Raw genomic sequence first — 16,660 nt, 5'->3', positions numbered from 1 at the left:
TCTACGGCACATTTGCCGCGCTGGTGTTCTCGGTTGTCGCGCTCATCAAACTCCTCCACGGCGGCTCCACTGCTACTGCGCCCGCTGCCGCGATGATTAAGACGACCACGGTTTCCGCGAACCCCGATAGCCCGCTCAACCTGGTTGCCGCCTTGATGTCCAGGGAGCAGCTAGAGAAGCTGAAGGCGCTGCAGCAGGACGAGACGCGGCAGCCCGCGAGCTCCGGTGAGTGGGACAACCCGCTAGTGCGCGACGTCGTGGGCGAGCCGGCCGGCGTGCTGGTACACGCTGGCGAGGAGAACCAGAAGCGCGCGAACGCGACGCTGCTGTCGCTTGTGCGCAATTCGGAGCTGCGCGGTCTATTACGTACGATGAAGGATATCGAGACGAACTTCAACTCCAAGTTCAACTACCCGTGGACTTTCTTTAATGACGTACCATTCACAGAGGAGTTCAAGAAGCGCACCCGCGCAGCCACAAACGCAGAGGTTCGATACGGTAAGCTTTTGCGCCTCCCACGTTTTTCATCGCACTACTAACAATCCGTAGAGCTCATTCCCAAAGAACATTGGGACACGCCACCATGGATAAACCCAGATGTCGTTTCGGTCTCTAACGAGATCCTCGTTGAGGACCACATCATGTATGCAAAGCAAGCGAGTTACCACCGTATGTGCCGCTGGAACTCTGGCATGTTCTACAAGCACCCCGCTCTCAAGGATGTGCGGTGGTATTGGCGCGTCGAGCCCAGCACGCGCTACTATTGCGGCATCGACTACGACGTCTTTCGGTATATGGAGGACAACGACAAGACGTACGGCTACGTCATTAACATTTACGACGCGCCTCAGAGTATCCGCACTCTCTGGCCCACCACCCTCGAGTACGTCGCCAAGCACCCTGAGTACGTGCATCCTAACAACTCCCTCGCCTGGCTCATCGAGGACACGAAACGGCCCAACCACAACAAAATTGCAAACGGCTACTCCACATGCCATTTCTGGAGCAACTTCGAGATCGGCGACATGGACTTTTTTCGCTCCGACGCCTACAACAAGTACTTTGAGTACCTCGACCACGCCGGCGGCTTCTTTTACGAGCGCTGGGGCGATGCCCCTGTCCATTCCGTCGGCCTCGGCCTCTTCCTTGACCGAAACAAAATTCACTGGTTCAAGGACATTGGCTATCTTCACATGCCATACTACAACTGCCCCTCTTCTAAGAAATGCCGCGGCTGCATTCCCGGCAAATTCGTCGACGTCAAGGCGTTCAATCGCGAAAATTGCATCGACAACTTCTTCTCCCTCATCCACGAGAACTAAGTCGGTCCCATCTGTACATCTTCACTCCATCTAACGACTCTACACACAGCCAATAGATTGCAATATACATATAAACACTTGTCTTTTATTTGCTATCATCATCGCTATCATCATCGCAATGTCATAAACTCATAGCTCGCATAGCCAAATTATACACACTCATTCCATTTTTCCAATCCAAACCGAATTAGGCACGCAAAAATATACACTTCGCTCAGTCAGACTTCCGGCCAGCGCGAGCGCAGTCCGTCTAACCAGCGCGAGTACAGAAGCTGCTCAATTGCATTGCGTTTCTCCGGAACCGCAACTGCGTTATTTTTAGCAGCCTCCTTTGGAGGATCGCTCAGCGCATTCCGCAGCTTTGCATGATCCTGGATTCCGGACATCAATGTCTTCAGCAGCCAAAACTCGCCATCCGCGTCGACAGCATCGAGTTCCTTCCACCCGTGCACGAACTTGGCTGTCGCTTCTGCCTGTGCCGCGCTGCAGTCTTCTTTAGCCGTCAGCTTGTTCAGCAACGGCTCAATGATCTCGTCAAATGCACGACGACCAAGCTGGCCTTGCTCAGAGGCCACCTCTTGTCGTGGCGTTGATTCTCGCTTTTCCTCCCCTGAGGGCTCCTTCAGAATAGAGGCGACTTCGCGTGTAGACAAGTGAATCGCACTTGGCTGTTCTCGTAAGATCTTGGCCGTCGGTCTTAGAGTACGCTGACGACTATTCGCCAGCAGTTAGCAATAATCTCCTCTACCAGGTCAGCATTGTCGCACTCACTCTGACTCTTTACGTTCCGAATCCAATAGGTACGGCTTCACGCTCGACTTTGCACGCAGTGTCCGCTGTCTTGTCTCCGATAACGAGTTCACTGCCGTGACATGCAATTTCGACAGTGGCTCAGATATCTCTGGTACGCCATGGCCATGGCCCGCCGACGACGACGTCAAAGATTTGAAACTATCCTTCGTGTTGACTTCGCCTACCTCAGTCTCCGTGACCTTGATCGGATGCATGTTGTCAATCGTGAACGACCACGCATCGTCGTCCGAGCCCATGGAGCTCATGGTTGCCACTGTGTCCTGGTAAAGCTTTGGCTTGGCGCGATCGATCCGTCTAGATTGCCATTGATCTCTCCTATTAATCAGTTCCACCAATTTCTCGGTCGAACTCGCGTTCCGGATAAACTTATGCTTGAGTAGCTGTTTCGCCGTCGGACGATATCTATGGTCCTTGATCAGGCAATGACTAACAAAATCCTTAAACTCTTTGCTAAAGTTTCCTTCCAGAATTGGCGGATCCGACTTTGGAATCAGAAACAACACCTTCATGGGATGATATTGTGATAGCGGTGGCTCTCCACGGGCGAGTTCGATCGCCATGATCCCCAGTGACCAAATGTCAGCTTTGTAATCGTATGCCTCTTGCTTGATTACTTCCGGCGCCATCCAAAATGGCGTTCCAACAAACGTATTTCGCCGCGACAAATTGTTCGAAAGCTGTGCCGCCACGCCAAAGTCCGCTGCAGGGGATGTTAGTATACAACATGTCAACTTGTCAACTTGTCAAGCGAAACATACCAAGCTTAACGTCACCCTCAGCGGAAAATAGCACATTTGCGGCTACAAATTGCGTTAGTGACTCGAACACACTTCCACATTCCTCACTGCGTACCCTTGATATCGCGATGTATCTGCTGAAGTTAGCCAAATTCCGTTGTGACACCAGTGAATAAAATCCCATACCTTGCCGTTGCCATGCAAATAAGCCAGGCCTTCCAGCAGTTCTTTGCATACTATCGCAATTTGCTGTTCCGGGAACGGCGCCGGCTTCAAGAGATCCAGCCCAGATCCGCCCGCCAGGTACTCCATTACTACAAGACGACAACGGTAAACCCTCAAGACCGCCCATCACAGCACAGAACGAACTTACTAATCCATAGCTTATATCCTCTCACAAAGCAGCCTGAAGCGACGTATCAATATAGTAATGTAGCAAGGCGTGACAAGAACTAGCCCGTACCGTAATACTTTGTGATATGCTTGTTGTCGCAGTCGCTGAGCAACTGGATCTCCATCTTGATTTCAGCAATATCATCGTCGCATGATTCAAGATCAATCTAGACACCACTGTTAATGATACTCGCACTTCTCTCAGTCTCGTGACAGCATACCTGTTTGACAGCGACGATTTCCCCAGTTTCCCTAGTTGACAGTATCAGCTGGTGCACTCACAGAGACGGCCTAGAACACATACTTATATATAGCCCTATACACAGTGCCAAAACTGCCGTTACCGAGCTCCTCGAGAAGCATAAACTGCTCGGCAGATACTATCTTCGGCCGTGCTTCCATGCGTAAAATGATGATGATATATACCGCGAAGAAGACGAACACTAATACAAACCAAGAAACGAATTCGGATCGAAATTCACGCCGTCATTAATGCAAGAGAGATGCAGGTGTGCAGAAAATAAGGAGGCGGCCGGGGTAAAATATAGCGGCTGCCGCGGAGCGCGCGAGTGTATGGGGCTGTCAGCTGGGCGTGTGATGAGATGTAAATATACAGGCGTGCCGGAGTCCTCGGGCCCGCCGTGTCTCTTGCGGTCGTCGTGCGAGAAGAAAAAGATCTGCAGACAAGAGAAAGATTCGAGCCGAGCGTGTTAAACAAATAACGACCGTCTTGACGCGAAGATCTGGCTTGCACCACTTGGGAGATCCGTAAATACATCGTGCAGGGATGACGACTTGGCGAGTGTCAGGGTGAACCTGCCAACGCGTACGCGAATACGTTCCACGGTACCGTGCTGCATGCAGCAGCATTGTATATCACAGAAATTTGTATATTCAATCTACTGAAAGGAGATACATCACCAGTATCCCCACAGAAATGCGCGGATCGCGTCTCCCGCGACGAGTTGTTGTGTTGTCCGGACTAGACGGCGGGATTGGGAAATTGAAGCCTAACAGCCGTGCGATGTTGCCACGACAACGCCGCATCGCGCCCACTTAGCGAGGGGCTCGTACTATTCGCAACTTTCATTTGCCCTTCGCGCTCCCATCTCACACAATAACTGCAACATCCACGCCAGCAATCACGAAATGGCGGAGGAAGTCGCACTTTCGATCGAAGAAACAAACAAGCATCGGCTTGCACTTGGACTGCGGCCGATCCCAATTCCGGCAGTGGCGGTCGTGGAATCAGCGACACCTGACGATGACGCCGTCAAACGCTCCGCAACAGCTAGAGAAGCCCGCGAGGCCGCCACCGGTGACTCACAAGATGAATCTTCTCTGACCCTAGAAGAAACCAACAAGTTGCGCATCAAGCTTGGCCTACGGCCAATCCCCGTCCCCGGTACTGCGGCGACAGACACAAGCACGGCACCGGCACCTGATTCCGACGAGCAAGCGTCCGCCAACTGGCACGCAAAACAAGAAGAAGAACGCCAGCTGGCTGAGAACGAGGCTGCAAAAAAGCGCCTGCAAGACTCACGCGATCGGATTGAACGGCTAAAATTTCTAAGCGGCAAAGGTCTCGGCGAAGCTGATGATGACGACACCACAGACGTCAAGAAGTGGATAAAAAAGGCAAAGCTGAAGAGGTTGGTGGCGACAGAGCATGAGGACACTGCAGCAATACCGGTTCCGGAGTACACCGCGAATGATTTGAAGGGTTTGAAGGTCGGACATAGTTTGGACGAGTTTGATGGCCAGGAAGATGTCATTCTTACACTTAAGGACTCCAATGTCCTAGACGACGAAGGTACGCAGGACCCATTTCTTAGTGCTGTCAAGAACGATTCTAATAAGTTGAACAGAAGATGAATTGGTATCGAACGCACTGAAAGCGAAGTCACGACTTGCTAAGAACCTAGAAAACAAGAAGCGGAAAGCGCGATACACGGGCTTTGAAGACGAGGAGAGCAAGAGCGGCATACTCTCCCGCTACGACGACCACGACGACGACGACGCTGAGAGCAGTCGGAAATTCTTCACGATTGACAGTGAAGTGATATCCGTTGCGTCAGCAGTGGCCGAGAAGCAGAAGGAACTTGAGGACGCCGCTGCAGGAAAGGTAAGAGTGTCGCTGGATTATACTCTGCCCACAGTTACGACATCCGACTACATGCCAGCTGAGGCGGTGAAAATCCGCAAGCCAAAAAAATCAAAAAATCGAAGCCAAGGACGTAAGAAGAGAGGCGAAGACGACGATGTTACTACTGATAATCCCGATAGCGTCATGGCAGACTATAAACCTGACATTCTCGAAGACGACGACGAGGACCTGCAAGCACTACTTGCAAAACAACGACAAACTGTTCAGAAGAAGCGGAAATTCAAAGTCCAAACTGCGGAGGAACTTGCGCAGTCAATCCGAGAGAGCGGCGCTGCTGAGGAACATGCAGAGCAGGTTACGACTGGAGACGGCTTGGTCGTGGATGACATGACCGAGTTTATCGAAACTGTCGGCAAGAGTCAGGCTGAGGACGAGCAGGAGAAGCAGCGGCTACTGCGAATGGTCAAGGCTCGATCAGCGAGTCCGAAAATCGAGGACACGGAAATGCAGGATGCGGACAAATCAGAGGACGACAACAGCACCCCCCCGGTCAAAGCCGAGAAAGTCGATCCCGATGACGCCGCGGACGAAATTTCCACCGGCCTCGAGGACACCACCATGAACTCCGTCGGCATCGGCTCTGTCCTCACCATGCTGCGCTCCCGCGGCATTATCAAAGCACCGGACGAACACGACCTGCTACGCCAGCGCATCGAACGCGGGAACGCAAAGTTCCGTATCGACATGGAGAAACGCAGGTTATTGGCCGACGCGGAGCTTAAAGCGCAGCGCGAAGCGGACCGCAAGAGTGGAAAATTCAATGGACTAACGCAACGCGAGCGCGAGGACGCTGCACAGCGCGAAAACCAGATGCGGCAGATGGTCGAGGCGCGCGAGGCGCAGAAGCGGTTCAAGGACTACAAACCCGAGGTGAAGCTCGAGTACAAAGATGAGTTTGGCAGAATCATGACCCCGAAAGAAGCGTTCAAGCACCTGTCGCATCAATTCCACGGCAAAGGTTCTGGTAAGCTGAAGACGGAGAAGAAGTTGAAAAAGATCGAGGACGAGCGGACAAAGGAAAGCCAATCACTATTTTCATAGTTGCTGTATTTGGCGTTCATGTGACTGACTTTTGGTATATTCCTGCAATACTCATACGGATTCAAGCCCATGTCGAGCATCGGAAGAAAGCTGATCGGTATGTTGATTTGTTTAGAAAGAGACTGGCGATAAGCCAGTTATCGCCTACTCTAATAAATTTAGTCTGCTAATGCTGTATCTCCAAACACAAAACAAAGACAGTTATATTTTAAAGAGGCCACCGTTCTATTTCCGAAACTACTTGGTAACGGCGTAAATGGACTCGGCAAGATACGACACATTCTTGCTTGTGATGCCGGCCACAGAGATACGACCGTCACCGGTCATGTAAACGGAGTACTGCTCGCGGAGGGTCTTGACCTGCTCGGGTGTCAAGCCGGTGTAGCAGAACATACCGATCTGGGAGGTGATGTGGGACCAGTCACGAGTTGAACCGAGGGCCTCAAGCTTCTCTTTCAGCAAGGAGCGCATGGAGATGATGCGCTCAGCCATGCCCTTGACCTCAGCGAGCCACTGTGCGTGGAGCTTCTCGTCGCCCAGAATCTCGGCGGCGATGCGGGCGCCGTGCACGGGCGGGTTAGAGTACATTGGTCGGACGACGATCTTGACCTGAGACTCGACTCGCTTCTTCTCCTCCGGGGAGTCGACGACGAGCGAGTACGCGCCAACGCGCTCACCGTAGAGACCCATGTTCTTGGCGAAGGACTGGGCCAGGCAGAGCTGGTGGCCCTGCTCGACAAAGTATCGCAGCGCGTAGGCGTCCTTGTCAGCGTTGCCCGAGGCGAAGCCCTGGTAAGCCATATCGAAGAAGGAAAAATGGTTCTTCTTCTTAATGACCTCGCTGATCTGCTGCCATTGCTCGGGGGTGGGGTCGACACCTGTGGGGTTATGGGCGCAAGCATGGAGGAGGATGATTGAGTTCTCGGGGGCGAGGGAGAGATCCTCGAGGAGGCCAGCAAGATCGAGCGAGATGTTCGTCTTGTCGTAGTAACGGTATGGCTTGACCTCAAGACCGGAGTCCTTGAACACCGCGGTGTGGTTTGCCCATGACGGGGTGGGGATGTAGATGGTCTTGGCATAGGGGTACCACTTGGCAAGGAACTCGCCACCTATTCTGAGAGCGCCTGTACCGGAGATCGACTGAGTGATCACGACGCGGTCCTCCTTGAGCGCCGCGGAGCCGGGAGAGTACGCAAGCTCGGCAGCGAGCTTAGTGAAGGCCGGAACACCGGTAATACCGGCGTACTCCTTGTCGAGGAACTGCTGGACAAGACGGAGCTCGGCCTCCTTGACGGACGGCAGGACGTATGGCTTGCCGGCATCGTCACGGTAGGCGCCCACACCTGCGATGAAATGAGCAAGGAAACTTGGGCGAGCGGCCGTACATAATGGACCTACCCAAGTTGATCTTCTCGGTGAACTTGTCTGCCTTGTACGCCTCGGTGATCCCTGGAGTGGGAGGGTGGTTAGCATGCGTACAGCAGATTATGACTCAGATCGCGAACATACCAAGAATGGCATCAGGAGGACCTTGGGGAACCTTTGCCCACTAAATGACGAACACAGGTTAATTGACTACACCTTGAAGGTCGCTCCGGACACAGAGACGCAAGGCCAGCGCAATTGTGAAGCATTGGCCGTGCGGATCGCGGTTCAGGGGAGAGACGAGACGCTTCCCCGGAGCCCTGCGGCAGAGTCACGCACACACACGCGCGCCTCGTGCGATTCGCCAGCGAACACAAGCAGCGAAGCAGATTGGCACACGCGTGCGCTCCCGGGAGAGATCAGGAGGACTCACCACAGAGGAGGCGCGGAGGGCAGTGCAGGCGATGGGCGCGGTGCGCCAGCGCGGGGCGAGGGCGCGGGCGGCGACGGGCCTGGAGAGGGCGGCGGATCTGCGCAGAAGAAGAGAAGCCATTGGGCGAGCGGGGGTGCGTGGCAAGGTAGGAGCCGCGGGACTAGAAGAGAAGGGAGACGGGGCGGGGGAAGGCGGGGAAAGGGCCTTTAAGACGGGCCAGGCAAGAAGCCAAAAGCCGCGACGCGAAATAAACCGGAGCCCCGGTGGTGCGTTACCCGGCCGGGAGAGATCTCGCGATGCATGCGGCACTGCTGCTTCGTTCTTGCTCGTGCGGTGGTGATCCCGCAGCCTACGAACCAGCTGTCGCACTCGCCGTGGCTTTGTCGCCGTGCAACAGTGGCGACTCTGCCTGGGGTGCAGGGCGCGGAGAAGAGCGGGGCGGGCGGGGGAGGACGAGAGGGGTGGCCTCAGACGCGCCGCCGCGTCTCCCGCCCAACCGCGACCGCCTGCGCGGGCTTCGCGGCCAGCCCGCTTCTCCGCACTCCTCGTCCGCCTCAAAGAGCGGGACTGTCGCCCGTCTGCGTCTGCGCGATCGCGATCCACACGCGGCGATGTTGCTAGCAGACGCTACTCTGCGTGGGGCCGGCTTGCGCACACGGCACGATCCCCACGCTGCGAGCACGCCAACGCGCTTCAGGCTGCAGCGCATCGTGGGGCGCATCGCCGAACCTGAGCCCGCGTCGGCGCTGGCCTCGTACGGTTCCGGCGATATAGCCGGGTCCCCCCCTGAGTCGTCTCCGTGTCGCCCCATGTCGCGGCATCTACCCCGCTGTCGCAGCCCTAACCGCCGCACGTGAGCCGTGCGAGTCGAGCCTTGCTCGACTCGACACTCTCTCGACGGCCAAAATCCTCCTCCCGTGCGACGACCATGGCCAGCCTGCGCATATCTTCCGAATCAGCCAAGCTGCTCCTGGCTGGCGGCCTCGGGTTTGCTGCTGGCGCCTCGCTGCTCTGGTTTGCGTCCGGCCGCGCTGCGTCGGCGCCGGCCGAGCAGGAAGATGCCGAAGACACCGAGGACGACAGCGGCAGCGACTCTGACGAGGCCAGCGGCCCATCCGAGTCGCCGTCGTTTGCTGACTACTTGAAGGAGTACAAAATGGTATGTCCTGTGTGTTGTACTTACCCCGCAATGCACCACACACTAATCCCTGCAGATCCTCGTCGTGCGGACAGATCTGGGAATGACGAAAGGCAAGGCCGCCGCGCAGTGCGCCCACGCCGCCGTGGGCTGCTACAGGCGCGCCAGCAAGCGCGCGCCCACGTTCCTCAAGCTCTGGGAACGCAGCGGCCAGCCCAAGATCACCGTCCAGGCCAAGGGCGAGGAGGCGCTGCTCATCCTGCAGGCCCAAGCAGAGAGCATGGGCATCACGCACTGCCTGATCCACGACGCCGGACGCACCCAGATTGCAGCTGGCTCTGCAACTGTCCTTGGCGTCGGGCCTGCGCCTAAGGACGTCCTCGACCAGATCACGGGCGGGCTGAAGCTATACTAGCACCGCTACACCACTTTGCATACTTGTACCATAGACTTGACAAACTCCATTAATGAGAGAGGTGCGCACGCCGCCATTTCTACTACCATTATGTATATACAGCGTCATCTAAAGCAGCCCACCGCCAATCCGACGGCTCGCATCGGGTTTCACCCCAAACTTTGGCGTTTTGCTCGCAAACAGTCGCGGGAAGCGGGTCTGGCAGAACTTGACAATCGACGGCGTGATCGCGGCGGCCAGCGGAATTCGGAACACGAGTAAGCTCTTGTGGATGCCATACGCAATCACTGCTTCTGTCCACAGTGACGCCTTGTGCACCACTGGCTCTCCAGACGCTTCCTGAGGCAGAGGCTCAGGCTCCGTTGGCGATGCTGTATGTAGTTAGCATCATGAACCGTCGTCTTCACCAAGCAACATGCTCACGTACGCTTCAAAATACCAAAGCCCACTAGCACGTCGCGGATCGCAGATGTGACCGGCTTTAGCGCGTCCTTCGCCTTAGCTTCGTACTCTCCGATCTTCTCCTGGCCCAGCGAGTGCACGATAAAGAAGCACACCGGATAGTCCAGCGCTGACAGTCCCAAATACACCCACACGATCGGCCAACCGTACTTCTTTGTCAGCGCCTTCAGTCCCGTCTCCACCTTCTCTGGCTTTGGCGGCGCTGCGGTCTTCGGCGCCGTCGACGAGTTGAATCGAACAGACCATTTGCCCTTCGCCCACATATCTCTTCTGCCAAACAGCTGTCTCGTTGCGTTTCGCATTGTTGCATACGGCGTCGCCAGCCGGAACAGCGCCCGCGAAGACGCGGAGCCGAACGCAGCTGCCACGCCTCGCGTTGCCGTCGCCGATGACATGGCTCTCCCTGCAACAGCAGGCGACGCGCCAGCACCAAACCTGCTGCGCATCAGCATTGGCCGCGGACCAGCCGCGCGAAGCATAACGATTCGCGATGACATTCAGATTGTGTGTTCGATTCGCAGACGACGATTTGCGATTTTTCTTTGTTCCTTGAGGGTAGGTGTCAGTGGGGTTCTGACATTGGATCAGCGGATCAGATCACATGAGGAAATATCATACCGCACGACCTCTGGGCTATTGGTCACTTCGACACTCCGCGGTATAGAGCACCTGTGCAACAAGCGATATATATGCGTGCCTGTGACACCTGCTTTGCACAAAGAGTGGCACGCTCTCTGGTCAGCGCTGACGCGATGAATGGATTTTTAGATTTAGACAGCGAGGGCCGCGAACGTTCTTTGGCGCGCGCGGGTAGAGTTTCGCCAGAGCTTAAATCTACGATGACCTACAAGGGCCATGATTATCGCAAGTAAAACTGGCCCTTAAAGCACTCTAGCAATCTAGCATGGGGAGAACGAGGAGACCAGATAGGCTTGCGATCAGTGTGGTGTAAAAAAGAGCTGGCTCGAGTGCGCGGAAGCGTAGTCGGCGCACACCCCCAGCGCGCTAGAAACCGCCGTCCTCTCCGCGGATCCTACGGCCGCGTTGCCTGCACCACGATGCTCGCGTGCCGCCGTTCTCCAGCGGCCATGTTCACGCCGCTCCTGATGCAGGCGCGAAGCAGCGCGCCGTCTTGCAGCGCGTCGTCGTCGCCCCCAGCAGGCGTCATGCCAAGCGCCAGAGCGGCCCGTCGGAAGCTCGCTTGTGGAGCCCGTCGGATCGCAAGGGTGTACAAGCCCCTCGCACCGCCGTCCGCGCGGGGCCCATCGCGCCCCGCGTTTGCGCTCGCGGCACTTTTATCTCCACGTCCGCGACCGACATATAGACCCAGTTCACTGCTTCCCCCGCTCCCCGGCCCGCCTGGCTTCGTCCTCGTCTCCGCTGTCCTGCTCGCTTCCCCGGCGGACAAGCGCATCCAGCCTACACTCCTCCGCAGCGTGAATCGCACCTCCACTCTCGTGAACCCCGCTGGCCGCGTTCGTCAGCGAGCTTCCGAACACAATGTCCGATTCTGCGCTCTCTGGACCAGCGAACATCGCCGCCACGTCCTCCGCCGCCACGTCCTCGGCCCATTCGCTGCAGAAGCACTTCAGAAAATCGAATCCAGACTCAAAAGATGCGCGCGCCTCGCTGCTCATTGCTGACGAAGATGCCGAGGTCGAGCATGAGAAGGAGATAACCCGTGCCTATATCAGCAACAAGGGCTCCTACGACTACATCATCCGCAGCGGCATTGCTGGTGGCGTGGCGGGCTGTGCTGTATGTCTATTGTCGCATGCAAGCCGCGTGGACCGTCGCTAATAAAATGGTAACAGGCCAAAACGCTCATCGCTCCGCTAGACAGGGTCAAGATCCTGTTCCAAACCTCCAGCCCCGAGTTTTTAAAGTACTCCGGCAAGCGACATGGCGTCTATCGCGCCGCCAGAATGATCTATCAGAACGACGGCGTGCTTGGCCTTTTCCAGGGCCACTCCGCCACGCTGCTACGAATCTTCCCCTACGCGGCTATCAAATTCGTCGTCTACGAGCAGCTCCGCGCCGCCATCATCACAGACCCCTCCCAAGAAACAAACTTCCGTCGGATACTCTCCGGATCGCTTGCCGGCGTCACGTCGGTGTTTTTCACGTACCCGCTGGAGCTGATACGTGTCAGGCTGGCGTACGAGAGTAAGAAGGCAGGTAATGCCAAACTGATGAAGATCTGTAAACATATCTACCAGGAAGGACACACTGGCGCTACGTTCGTCAAGCCTGCGGCGCCGGCCACTTCAACAATGACATCTACCGCTGCAATAACTCCCGCAGCAATAGTCCAGCGGCCTATGCGGGGCTTGCAAAATTTCTATCGTGGCTTCTCTGCCACGGTCATCGGAATTCTACCCTACGCCGGCGTATCCTTCTGGACACACGACACCGTGCACGACATCCTCCGGTCGCGCTACCTAGCGCGGTACACCGTCTCCAACGGCCTACCCAGCGCCGACCGCCATGTGCCGCTTGTGATTTGGGCCCAACTTGCTGCGGGCGGTATAGCCGGCATGGTCTCGCAGAGTGCAAGCTACCCGCTCGAGGTCATCCGGCGGCGAATGCAGGTGGGTGGTCTGTCGGCGAACAAGAACCTGAATACCATCGCGTCGACAGCCAAAGTTATCTTCGCAGAGCACGGAATCCGAGGGTTTTTTGTCGGTCTCACCATAGGTTATGTCAAGGTATGATTCTTACGTCCTTTCTTATAGTTGTTGTTTCGTTAACCTGTTCAGGTTATTCCCATGGTCTCATGCTCCTTCTTCGTGTACGAGCGCATGAAGTTCTTCCTGAACATATAAGGTGTCTACCACGTCCATTCCTCGTCGCCTCCGCGCAAGAACACGGTCCGCATTCCACTCTAGTCATTTCTCGCATCGATAGAATAAAGCCCGGAGTTAGGTACGCCTTAAATCGCATCCAAGAGAGTTTAGTTTTATAAGGAAAGCAGTTGATTCCGTTTTGTTGATTTGTCACGGTAATTGCATCTGTTCGTTGTTTCGGTTTTCAATAGATGCATATTTTGATTGTTTTGTATCTGGTTTTTTTTTTGGTTTCTCCTCTCTCTTGGTGACGTCCTCATGAGATCTCCATCGTTGTGGAACGGCAGCTGTTGTATGTAAATATTTATGTGTAGTGCTCGCAATTCAAGAGGCTGGCCATACAACGATAGTCCGTTGCTGGATATATCCCCAGTAACTGGGCATAGCCAAACAGAATGGTGGCGATGTTTGTCAGCATTTTTAGTGTCTTGTGAGCCCGTCTTTGAAATAGCGGGGTCGCCTCTGGGCTCCGTTGCAGTTCCTCCGCGCGGCGTAAAGTAGGACCGACTCTGCGAATTAGTAATCTAGCCTACTAGTGCCTTGGTATGTAGCTGCCAGATATGCTTGCTAGTTGCTGGGCTAGTCAATCGATCGACAGCTGAATTCGGTAGAATTGCGCGAGACATAGTCCGTGTCTTGTGTGTTCTAGTGCCGACCATCGAGCCTGGGCAAGTATTTGCCGCAAACTTGAAACTCGCGGAATCTAACCGAAGGGCACAACGGGAAGAAGGGAACATCATAAAATCGGCAGACGGTGGGCAGATAATCGCTCAGCGGCTGCCACACGCGTGCACGACGGTGCCGATCTTCGGGTACCCTGTTGAATATCACAAAACAACCACGATTTTGCCGCAAGGGAATCTACGATCCAGCGACGCAGCATCTGCCACGGGCGAGCTAGTCAGTCATGTCTGCACCCGGGAAGTTACGCCGGCCGCCACTGCCGGCGGAGAAAATGGCACCATGCAGTCTTAGTCGGCGTCAACGCGTGGCGGGATTGGGTTTAATTTGGCCGACAGTGGGCTCCGCGTGGAGAATCTCGGGTTTCATTACTGCAACCTTCACTATTAATTTCGTGAAACCACTTATTGCTTCTTCACTTTGCCGGCCCCCTGATCCACGACACGCACGCGAGCGCACGCGACGATCCTTAATACATCCGCGTTGTATTAAGCGATAACAACGGCACACTCGGGACTCGGTCGGAGGAAGCACACCAGCATGAGCCATACGGGTGCTTGATTGAACTATGGAATTGACAACTCAACTTTCGCGAAGACGGCGAATTGGTCTGCGCCGCCACTGGACAATCTGTCTAGAGCGTACACACGCTTTAGATATGTTCAAGTTTACAGAATATCTACTAGCACCGGTGATCTGACACGATTATTGATCAAACCTAGCACTTAACCAACGTCTGAGGATAGTCATACATGCACAGCGTGGTACAGGACAAACTCGTGCTTTCGTCGACAGCTCTTATCGGACATACACAAGGCATTAGAAGCTTCCCCGCAAGTTGGCAGCCATCGGTTTCGCAACAGTTCAGTCGGCCGTGTTCAACGAAGTGTTGTTTTATAAGCGTTGCTGCTGCGAGAGCGCATGAGACGCTTCAGCTCACAGCAGCGAGACAGCTCTCGTTTGTAAGACAGCCGTGTATAGAAAGCAGAATTGCTTGTCGAGCAGGTTGTAGGCAGTTCGGTCGCTGTACCAGCGCATCCCGGCCCAGTATCGTAACAAACAACTTAGCCGTCGCACGTATAAGCAGCAATTACCAGCAGAACGATATCGCCGCGCCGTCGCTTGTAGTGAACTCGTCGTTCGACAGTGAATACTCAGTAGTTAGTCGTAGAGAATCATAGCGAAGATTTCGCGACTTTCGCCCTTCCCACCTACCGTCAGAACGTCCGCTGAACTGCACACTCGCGCGACGACGACGACGGCGACGGCGACGGCGACGGCGACGGCGACGAAGCGAAATCTGCAGGAATACTGCACGCAGGGCGTGCGCCCGCAATCAAGACAAAGGTATGCGCACTCGCGGAATGAGTCCAATTTCGCGTGCAGATCGCGCTCTAGAACTATTCGGGCTTAGGTGCAAACTTGTCAAGGTAGGCACCAAAGCCGATCATGCACTCACCAAAATTCTCTCCACCCTCTCATCCGGGCTGGGGTGCGCAGTTCGGCGTGGCGGAAGATGCCGTTGTCATTTGAACGAAGCTTAAAAGACGTAGATTGGACGACACCCGGAAAGAAGCACACGCAAGTGTAGCTGGCATCGACACCAAGACCACCCGTCCAGCTGACGAGATTGCTCAACGGGCGATCCGCGAGGCCCGGGGCGGGAACGGCCATGCGACGGATTTTGCACTTGCTGCTTGCTGCGGGCGGAGATTAGTCCCAAAGAGGCAAGCTGCCCGAATGCCAGGACATAGGGTACGAGTACGAAAGCTGTGAACCACGTGCGCAGCAAGGTTTTGCAGAAGTGAGCTGCACTAGCAATTTTCTGACTAGCCCGGTGAACGGCAGGCGACCGGTTATCAGATATTTCTTGTGGCTGCGCGCGCAGGTGTCGGCGGGTAAGGCTGTGCCGGAAGGGCATGAGCATGTGCTCCGTCCTCCGCAGAGCCCGGGATCTCCTCGAGTCATGACAATGAGGCCGAGAGCGCATGAAGAGCCGCGCAGCACCAGTCGTGGATAGAACGATCGCGTCCAAAAGTCTCAACTCGCAACCGTACGCAGTCGCGTCGCGCTTCACCAGCCTAAGCCGCAGATCGTCGAGTCCGGCATCCAGCTAATAGCGAGAGAACACGCACGGAAGTTCTGCGTACCTGGCGCGTCCAAATCACAACTTGGTCAATACAATTTTGAGTAACGGAGCAGGCGCGCCAGCTTCGCGCCAGCTTCGCGCATCAACAAGCTGTTCATTTCCGCTCCTTCCGTGCCCTCGTCCGTCGTAGGCCATAGCGTCCTTGCGCTCCTCAGTCGCGGGCCGGGCGCATTGTTGACCTGCCTTGCCGCGCAAGAAAGAAATGGTCGCAATCAACAGATCGACGACGAACAGATTGAGCTGGTGGAAAAGCACCGACGCGAGGCGGGGGGCTATTTCTCCACCAGCTGATGAAGAGAAATTTGGCCGGCTGCAGAAAAGTGAGACACCTCATGAATACAAGACCGATATCGAAATGGGCCATTTGCTCACAAGACCACGTTCGCAAGCTCTCATGTTTGGTAAGAGAGCCAAATAATTCCCCGTAATTCGCTCAACCAAGCCACCTCCTGAATACGATTCTCCTCCTCTGCAAGCAACCACCAGAGACTGGACCACAGAATTAGACGGCGGAATTGGTTTGGTCAAGGTCGACAAAGATAGTTTGCATAATGTCGACGGTGTACGGTGCGCTAGTTCTGAACGTCCGCATAAACCGGTCGCGGGGCCAGCGCGTATCATCAGATGAACACATGAAATGAGCGAGCGCGCATATGGCCGAAGATGCACTGCGTCACAAAGCAAACCAGCCGCCGCAG

At 55.3% G+C, this 16,660-nt stretch overlaps 7 protein-coding genes across 7 annotated transcripts; 4 read left to right on the top strand and 3 right to left on the bottom strand.

The window, feature by feature from the left end:
• Window positions 1-155: 155 nt before the first annotated feature.
• Window positions 156-1,322, top strand: V1518DRAFT_372842 (glycolipid 2-alpha-mannosyltransferase-domain-containing protein; the record flags this gene model as incomplete). Its single annotated transcript, XM_066901409.1, has 2 exons — window positions 156-498; window positions 550-1,322. The coding sequence occupies 2 exons, from the start codon at window positions 156-158 to the stop codon at window positions 1,320-1,322; spliced, it is 1,116 nt and encodes a 371-aa protein (XP_066760388.1).
• Window positions 1,323-1,448: 126 nt separating this feature from the next.
• Window positions 1,449-3,757, bottom strand: V1518DRAFT_241020 (Pkinase-domain-containing protein). Its single transcript, XM_066900973.1, has 9 exons — window positions 3,570-3,757; window positions 3,487-3,517; window positions 3,336-3,432; window positions 3,246-3,278; window positions 3,059-3,186; window positions 2,988-3,006; window positions 2,894-2,935; window positions 2,094-2,835; window positions 1,449-2,036 (listed from the first exon to the last, which is right to left on the bottom strand). Exons 1-9 carry the CDS (start codon window positions 3,665-3,667, stop codon window positions 1,541-1,543), a joined length of 1,686 nt encoding a protein of 561 aa, XP_066760387.1. The 5' UTR covers window positions 3,668-3,757; the 3' UTR covers window positions 1,449-1,540.
• A 614-nt stretch (window positions 3,758-4,371) lies between these two features.
• On the top strand, window positions 4,372-6,672 carry V1518DRAFT_441145 (SART-1 protein). Its single transcript, XM_066906424.1, has 2 exons — window positions 4,372-5,078; window positions 5,134-6,672. The coding sequence occupies exons 1-2, from the start codon at window positions 4,415-4,417 to the stop codon at window positions 6,471-6,473; spliced, it is 2,004 nt and encodes a 667-aa protein (XP_066760386.1). The 5' UTR covers window positions 4,372-4,414; the 3' UTR covers window positions 6,474-6,672.
• V1518DRAFT_415245 (aspartate transaminase) lies at window positions 6,472-8,592 on the bottom strand. Its single transcript, XM_066903769.1, has 4 exons — window positions 8,272-8,592; window positions 7,983-8,022; window positions 7,872-7,922; window positions 6,472-7,816 (listed from the first exon to the last, which is right to left on the bottom strand). The coding sequence occupies exons 1-4, from the start codon at window positions 8,389-8,391 to the stop codon at window positions 6,711-6,713; spliced, it is 1,317 nt and encodes a 438-aa protein (XP_066760385.1). The 5' UTR covers window positions 8,392-8,592; the 3' UTR covers window positions 6,472-6,710.
• Window positions 8,593-8,919: 327 nt separating this feature from the next.
• On the top strand, window positions 8,920-9,946 carry V1518DRAFT_415242 (peptidyl-tRNA hydrolase PTH2-domain-containing protein). Its single transcript, XM_066903768.1, has 2 exons — window positions 8,920-9,430; window positions 9,486-9,946. The coding sequence occupies exons 1-2, from the start codon at window positions 9,200-9,202 to the stop codon at window positions 9,822-9,824; spliced, it is 570 nt and encodes a 189-aa protein (XP_066760384.1). The 5' UTR covers window positions 8,920-9,199; the 3' UTR covers window positions 9,825-9,946.
• V1518DRAFT_415239 (uncharacterized protein) lies at window positions 9,842-11,137 on the bottom strand. The gene is made up of 2 exons (XM_066903767.1): window positions 10,252-11,137; window positions 9,842-10,195 (listed from the first exon to the last, which is right to left on the bottom strand). The coding sequence occupies exons 1-2, from the start codon at window positions 10,781-10,783 to the stop codon at window positions 9,933-9,935; spliced, it is 795 nt and encodes a 264-aa protein (XP_066760383.1). The 5' UTR covers window positions 10,784-11,137; the 3' UTR covers window positions 9,842-9,932.
• A 454-nt stretch (window positions 11,138-11,591) lies between these two features.
• V1518DRAFT_241009 (mitochondrial carrier domain-containing protein) lies at window positions 11,592-13,275 on the top strand. The gene is made up of 3 exons (XM_066900972.1): window positions 11,592-12,044; window positions 12,101-12,994; window positions 13,046-13,275. Exons 1-3 carry the CDS (start codon window positions 11,787-11,789, stop codon window positions 13,109-13,111), a joined length of 1,218 nt encoding a protein of 405 aa, XP_066760382.1. The 5' UTR covers window positions 11,592-11,786; the 3' UTR covers window positions 13,112-13,275.
• Window positions 13,276-16,660: the final 3,385 nt, after the last annotated feature.

Source organism: Limtongia smithiae (assembly GCF_038497785.1).
Source record: "Limtongia smithiae strain NRRL Y-17922 unplaced genomic scaffold V1518scaffold_4, whole genome shotgun sequence".
NCBI lineage: Eukaryota > Fungi > Ascomycota > Lipomycetes > Lipomycetales > Lipomycetaceae > Limtongia > Limtongia smithiae.
This window is presented reverse-complemented; position numbering and strand designations above follow the sequence as displayed.